This window comes from Poecilia reticulata, linkage group LG11, assembly GCF_000633615.1.
Source record: "Poecilia reticulata strain Guanapo linkage group LG11, Guppy_female_1.0+MT, whole genome shotgun sequence".
Lineage (NCBI taxonomy): Eukaryota > Metazoa > Chordata > Actinopteri > Cyprinodontiformes > Poeciliidae > Poecilia > Poecilia reticulata.
In genome coordinates, this window is record NC_024341.1 from 17,687,594 (window position 1) to 17,695,131 (window position 7,538).

Consider the following 7,538-nt stretch of genomic DNA (forward strand, 5'->3'; position numbering starts at 1 on the left):
GTTTTAATCAAAAACAGAATTTAACTCTGCACATGATCAATCACACTGGTGAAAAGCCGTTGTCATGTGTGAATTGTGGAAAATGTTTTAGTCGAAAACACGATTTAACTCAGCACATGTTGATTCACACAGGTGAAAAGCCGTTTTCATGTGTGTTCTGTGGAAAAGGTTTTCGTCACAAAGTTACTTTAACTCAGCACATCAGGCGTCACACAGCTGAAAAGTTGTAGAACTATTTTCTATATATGTCCTGTGTTGAGATTCACTATAAAAGTAATTTAGATGGAAACTGGAGCTATACACTGGAGGGCTTTCTCGTCTATAAAGTGGAGAAAGTGTTTAATTTTCTAATTTTTTAAATGTGATAATTTGGATCTTGATTTCGGATACTTTAATATGTACAGTATGAACTTGAAGAATTGATTTGTATTATTCTGAATGGAGACAATAAGTGGGGTCCCTGCCAGCATGCCTAGGTGGGCCCCATGTGGGGAAAAGGAGGGCTGGCATGTGGGTCCCATATGGGTTTGCCCCTTTAAGGCCAAAGCCCACTTGGGCCCTACATGGTTTTGGACCCACATGGGTTTGTCCATTTAGGGCCCATGTAGGGTCCTAAATAAAATGTGTAATATAAACATATTTTCCATCATTGATTGTTCTTGATTGTACAAAGTATGTGATTATTTTCTCCAATAATTTGGAGTGTTGCTTGTGCTAGTTGTATAATTTTTCTATTTTATGCTGTGGCTGTTTTCTATTAAAGATCAGTATTTTTTTTTAAGCTGAAACTAATTTAATCTACACATATAGATACATGTTTGTTTAAGTCCTTACAAAGTCACTTGACTTGCATTTCCTTTGAAAATGCAGTGAGTGCTGAACGCTACTGCTGAAATTTCCATAAATATTTGAGTTCAAATGCAGAATCATGGTTACAAAGGTAAAGTATAATATATATTGAATAATTTTAGGATTAAAGAGAGCAACAACTTTTAACATTTAACCCATAGTGCAGTAATAAAAATGTATAAACTAACAGTCAACAGGAAAACCGTTAGCTTAAATATCAATATTGTGTTGGTTAACACGACTTAACCCATTAAATAAGGGAGGTTTAGTTTTTAGATAAAAAAAATTATCTAAAAATCTAATATTGGCTTAAATGCTATCAGTACCATGTTGCGGTATGTTAGCATGACATTAACTCAAGCCATTGAATAAGTTAAGCTTAGCTTTTTTGTCCCAATTAAACAAAAGCTAATGTTAGCTTAAATGCTACATCATGTTGGCTAACAGTAAATGAATCTGTTAAGTAAGGTAACTATTTGTAACTATTTTCTAGTCCTCATTGCATACTGGTCTCACCTCTGTCAGACTACCTGAGGGCAGCCGTCAATACTTTCCAGTAGTTTGAGTGCTAATGGGGAAATGACTAAAGTACAGGCCATTTTATATCCTCCTGACTACCAGGAAAAAAATATTGTCCAATCACAATTGTTTTTAAATCCCAGTCTTTGTAAGGTAATAAAAAGTTTTATGCACTTACTTTGTCTCTTCCCATGAAATGTATTACTGATAAATGCCATTTTTATGAATTAGAAAAAGGTATGTACACAAGTCCCACCCCTTTACATGTGGTATCATTGAAAAGCCCTAAATGTCCTCTCCAGTTACCAAAAGGAATTAATTCAGTAGAATGCAGGGGGTGGGAGATATTCAAGTTTAGAAATGTCCTCTACAGAGGACAAAAATGAACTACTGGTAGTCAGAAGGATATACAGAAAACTAGGCAATACCTTCAGCTTCCCATTTCTTTGTTTACGAAGAAATACTTTGTGGAAACCTTTCAGTTTTGATACATTTAACTGCTGGATCTTATCTAGCAAATCACAAGTTAGCTGGTGTCAGCATTCATTAGCCAGAGGTTTATACAGTGCTGTAAAAACCAGCTCACCTCCATACAGATTTCCCCTTTTTGCTTTTTTGTTGTACTGAAATGATCCAAATCAGTATTGGGAAACACCAGAAGGCTGTTTCATCTTACTGTTGTAAGATTACAAAATCCAGGATAAGARATAAAGTTGGGCTTATCGTGCCATTGGTTCATCCTGGCTTTTTCCATTTCACAAAAACCAAACGAACAACATCCTTTGTTCGGTTGCACAGTGTGCGAGAAGCGAAGGCCACAGGCTTCTCTGTTCCATCAGGCTGAACTTGGGCAAAGACAGCTCCTAGTCCGAAATCAATACATAGAGAAGGGTTAAACAGTGCAAGAGCAGGGCTGTTCACCAGAAGCTGCTTAATTTCTTCAGAGCTTGTCTGTGCTTCTGCTGTCCATACATAGTTACTTGTCCCTCTTCCACAAGAATGCATAGGTGCTACTATGGTTGCAAAATTGGGCAAGAACTTGGAGTACCAAAATACCAACCCAAGGAAGGATCTCAATGCAGCAGCATCGGTTGGTGGAGGAGCATTTGAAACAGCGTCAACATGTTCTTTGTCTGGGAGAATGCCATCTGCAGTTATGACATGACCCAAAAAACATAAAGATGTCTTTCTGCAATGACATTTGTTTTCATTTAGCACAAGACCAGCAGTTTTGAGCTTTTGGAGGACATCATTCAGGTTGCTGTCGTGCTCAGAAGGAGTTTTACCATAAACGATGAGGTCATCCAGATAATTCTGGACACCTGGAAGATCTTTTAGAATCTCAACCATCATCTTTTGAAATGCTGAGGAAGCGGAGGCAAGGCCATAAGGAACTCTGCAAAATCTGAAAATACCTTCATGTGTGATAAATGCAGTTAAATCTCTGCTATCTTCATGCAGGGGTAGCTGGTAGTATGCATTGGCTAGATCGAGTATAGAGAACAGTGCAACACCTTGTAAACTGACAACTCATCCACATGTGGTAGGGGATAGCACTCTGTAATAAGAGCTCTGTTTGGTACACGGAGGTTTGCGCACAATCGTATTCCTCCTGTTTTGCGTCCTGTTACTACAGTTGGTAAAACCCATGGCGATGCATCAATGCGTTCAATGACTTCCAGATTTTAGGATGCGGTTCAGTTTGGCTGAAACTGGAGCTCTCACTGCAAAGGGAAGGCGTCTAAGCTTTTGTCATACAAGTTTAACTGTAGGATCCAATCTTACTTTATGAACGAATGATTTCACACAGCAGCTGAGGTAAGTGATGCAGGTGATGCGTCTGTTGTCATCACGGGAGCAGCAGGAGCAGTGTACTCTACTGTCGAGAAGGAACCACTTGTATGTGTGTGGGCTACAGAGAAATGGAGAACATATTTGTCGGATCAACGCTTCACCCTTCAAACAGACCATCAAGCTCTGACCACACTTCTGAGCACAAAAGGACTGAATCGAGCTGGACTGCGCATTGCATGATGATCAGCTCGCCTGCTGTAATAATTTATTTATTTATTTAATGAATAAATAAATAAACTTTTAATATTCATTATAAACTAATTTTTATACATTGATTGTTCTTTATTTTAGTAAATATGGATAATTATCATTGTCTTCAATAATTTAGTTTGTCTTTGTCTTAGTTGTATTTTTCTCTTTTCTGCAGCACCTGTCTTCTAGCATATAAACTACGTTTAAAGACTACTTAAAGACTACGTTTTTCAAAGAGAACTGGCACTTTGGGAAATCTTTAGATGTGATGATTGGATGATCCACAAGGTGGCGGTAATGCAATGGCATGAATGCCGACAGTCATAAAATCACAAGGAAGAAGAAGACGAGTAGGAGGAGGAGGAGGAGGAGGAGGAAGAAGAAGACAAAGGACGGCACGCGGTCTGTTGTGTTGAATGTTCCAGTGTTTCTCTATGTCTTCAGTCCAGCTTAAACGAGTTTATCTACGAGCGGTTAACTGCTACTGAAGAAACATTCACAGAGTTTAGAGGAATAACCGTCAAGTCGCAGGAAGAGATGGATGATCAGCGCAGACTGCTGGATTTCTCCCGGACTCCCCGGATAATCTTACACCGAATAGGTAGGAAACACCAGCGATTGGATGAAGGTTAAGGTCTAAATATAGAAGCTTTCTGTATGAGGATCATTTTAGAAAATGTTATTTTACCGTATAAATGTTTTGTAAACGGGTAAATGAAGGCAGTAAATGAATGGCTTTTATGTAGAGAGAAAATGGAGCGAATTACATTTTTTATGGCTCTCCATTAATTACTGAGTCTTTTGAAACAGGGGAAATGTGAACAATGCAGCGCAAGGTTAGTAAAGTAAGCAACATAAAATAAAAGCTGTGTTAGAAGCTATTAAACTCAATTTGTAATCAATAAGTTGTAGTGGCGATTGTCAAACCAAACATTTTATAAAAGTCCAACCAACAAGCCACTGCTCTGGTCAAAATCCACAGGATGTTGACAAAAAAAATCCAGTGCATGCTGGTCCGATACCAGCATAGACATAATATAAGGATAGACGCCTCATGGACCGCTTTCGCCTATTGTCGCTGACGAGATTTAGGGCGGCCATCTTGGAGCGGTACACCACTCCACTCACCGTAATGTGTTTAACAGGCACAATGACTTATCAGCCCATTTAATCGATCATAACACGCTTTTTTGTTACTGGAAACCATATTCAAACATCTATCAAAGCTACATTTATAAACAATTGTATTTTTTAAGTATGTTTTTAATACATAGTTCAGCATATTTAAATATGCTTAGTGGCTAAAACAATAGAATAGGAATGGAATATTCTGATAAAGATGTATGATGAGCATATTAAAAAGCACACAGCCGTTCATAATTTAATAAATAATTTAGTAATATCAATACATATTTATATAACTATACAGATTTACGGAATCTCAGTTAGCCTTCATAGCGGAGCTGAACCCCGTATTACACCATTCACTGTAGCCAATATTAGCTGGTATCTCGCCGGTGGACATAAATACAGTAAAGTAATATTCTAATCACAATATATGCACAATAATATGTCCATCTTAATTGTGAAATGTTGTCTGTGGAGCCCTCACTTCAATGGTCCATCGATCAGGAGGACTGATCCTCAGGAGCACTGAGGGATAACAACAAAATCCCTCAGTGCTGAGGCATCTTCTGCTGTTTTGGTTGAGCAAAGTAGGAAGGACGACCGCTCCAAGATGGCCACCGTATTTCCTGCGCCGGAGCAGCCAATGCGGGGTCTACTCTTATATTATGTCTATGCATACCAGTACCTATACTGACAGAAAATGGACCCACAGTTCTTCCTGTCTAACTTTGGAAAGTAAATAACAAAAGAACACAATCTAAACAATTATTAACCTACAAATAAACTCATGTTTGTAAATAGACCCCAAAGATGTAAAGTGGACTAAAATAACATTTTAACATAATTCAAAGAAATTAAAATAAATGATAGCTCCAAATTAAGTTATATCTTGAAATAATAAAATTTGGTGTTAAATATTAACAATTATCCCTACTACAATTAGTTTTGGAATACTTTTTAAAAATCCTTTTGTTTCAGAATTCTCCAAATGTCGGCTGGATATGTTGACTGATCTGTCTCTCTGTCTATGCTCTTGAATTTTTAAGTGTGGGTTTTTTCTCCTTTTTTTTTCATTTCTGTCTTAAACGATGAATAATTTCTCTTATTTACTTTGATGAAGTTAACAATTGCTGTTTTTATCTGTTTTCATCTCCAGATTCCCTGCAGTGTAACATTTATAACCAGGAGAGGAGATCCACTCGGGACCAGGAGGAGTTAGAACCTCTGCAGGTGAAACAAGAACAGGAAGAACCAGAAGATCATCAGATAAAAAAAGAGCAGGAGGATCTAGAACATCTGCAGATAAAAAAAGAGCAGGAGGATCTAGAGCTTCAGCAGATAAAAGTGGAAGAGAGAGAAGTTTACTGCAGTCAGGGTGAAGAACAGGTTGAGTTAAAACAGGAGACTGATACCTGCATGGTGGTTCCTGTTGATGAACAAACATCCCACACTGAATCAGAACCAAACAGGAAGCAAGTCATCTTCCAGGAAGCTGCTGAAGCTGAGAACCAAAATCAGGAAGCAAGAAAACCTTTCTCATGTGTGACCTGTGGAAAATATTTCAATCAAAAACAAGGGTTAACTCGTCACATGACGATTCACACTGGTGAAAAGCCGTTTTCATGTGTGACCTGTGGGAAAAATTTTAGTCGAAAACATTATTTAACTGAACACATGATGATTCACACTGGTGAAAAGCCGTTTTCATGTGTGACCTGTGGGAAATGTTGTAGTCTAAAACAGAATTTTACTCGTCACATGATGATTCACATCACTGAAAAGCCGTTTTCATGTGTGACCTGTGGGAAAAGTTTTTGTCGAAAAAATAATTTAACTGAACACATGATGATTCACACTGGTGAAAAGCCGTTTTCATGTGTGACCTGTCGGAAATGTTTTAGTCTAAAACAGATTTTAACTCGGCACATGATGATTCACACTGGTGAAAGATTTTCATGTGTGACCTGTGGAAAAAGTTTTAGTCGAAAAATGTATTTAACGGAGCACATGATGAGTCACACTGGTGAAAAGCCGTTTTCATGTGTGACCTGTGGAAAAAGATTTAGTTACAACGTTAGTTTAACTCGTCACATGAAGATTCACAACGGTGAAAAAGTTTTGGCCTAAAACAGAATTTAACTGAACACTTGAAGTTGCACACTGATCAAAAGCCGTTTTCATTTGTGACCTGTGGGAAAATTTTTCATGACAAAGTTTAACTCGGCACATGATGACTCACACTGGTGAAGAGTCGTATGTTGAGTTTCACTATAAAATTGATTTGATTAAAAAGTAGAATATGGTTGAAACGATTCCTCAAGTGCTTCAAGTACCTTGATTATTAAAATTTCTCAAGGAAAATTTATCTTCCTCGAAGCTTCACTAAGTTATATTTTATTATTTAATGCTTCGTGATCCAGTTGGGTTATTACTTGCGTTGCACAGAGCTCTCACTTCCGCCTGAGTTTTTGACGAAAGCTAAGTGTTGGCATAACGTCCAGTTTTCAAGTTTGGCTTGAGGATTTTATCGATTGATGATGTTTGGGTCTTTGTTGTGTATTGGGGGACCAATAAACATCCTTTAAATGACTGACATGTATTACCTTAATACACTTATGATCAAAAATATAATGTGCTGTTATGCACCAAGTGTACATTTTCATTAATGGTTGTAAATTCTCAATTATATCTACATACAATAAAAAATCTTTAATATTCATCCATCCATTTTCTTGCACCCATGTCCCTTGGTGGGGTTGGGAGGGTTGCTGGTGCCTATCTCCAGCTGGCGTGCCGGGCGAGAGGTGGGGTCACCATGGACAGGTCGCCAGTCTGTCGCAGGGCAACACAGAGACACCTAGGGGCAATTTGGAGAAGCCAATTAACCTGACAGTCATGTTTTTGGACTGTGGGGGGAAGCCGGGGTACCCGGAGGGAGCCCACAGGGAGAACACGCAGACTCCTTGCAGAAAGACCGGGGCCGGGAATCGAACCCA

At 38.4% G+C, this 7,538-nt stretch overlaps 1 protein-coding gene across 1 annotated transcript; it reads left to right on the plus strand.

The window, feature by feature from the left end:
* The first annotated feature begins 3,783 nt into the window (after positions 1-3,783).
* On the plus strand, positions 3,784-7,261 carry LOC103472613 (gastrula zinc finger protein XlCGF8.2DB-like). Its single transcript, XM_017307423.1, has 2 exons — positions 3,784-4,015; positions 5,699-7,261. The coding sequence occupies exons 1-2, from the start codon at positions 3,952-3,954 to the stop codon at positions 6,667-6,669; spliced, it is 1,035 nt and encodes a 344-aa protein (XP_017162912.1). The 5' UTR covers positions 3,784-3,951; the 3' UTR covers positions 6,670-7,261.
* Positions 7,262-7,538: the final 277 nt, after the last annotated feature.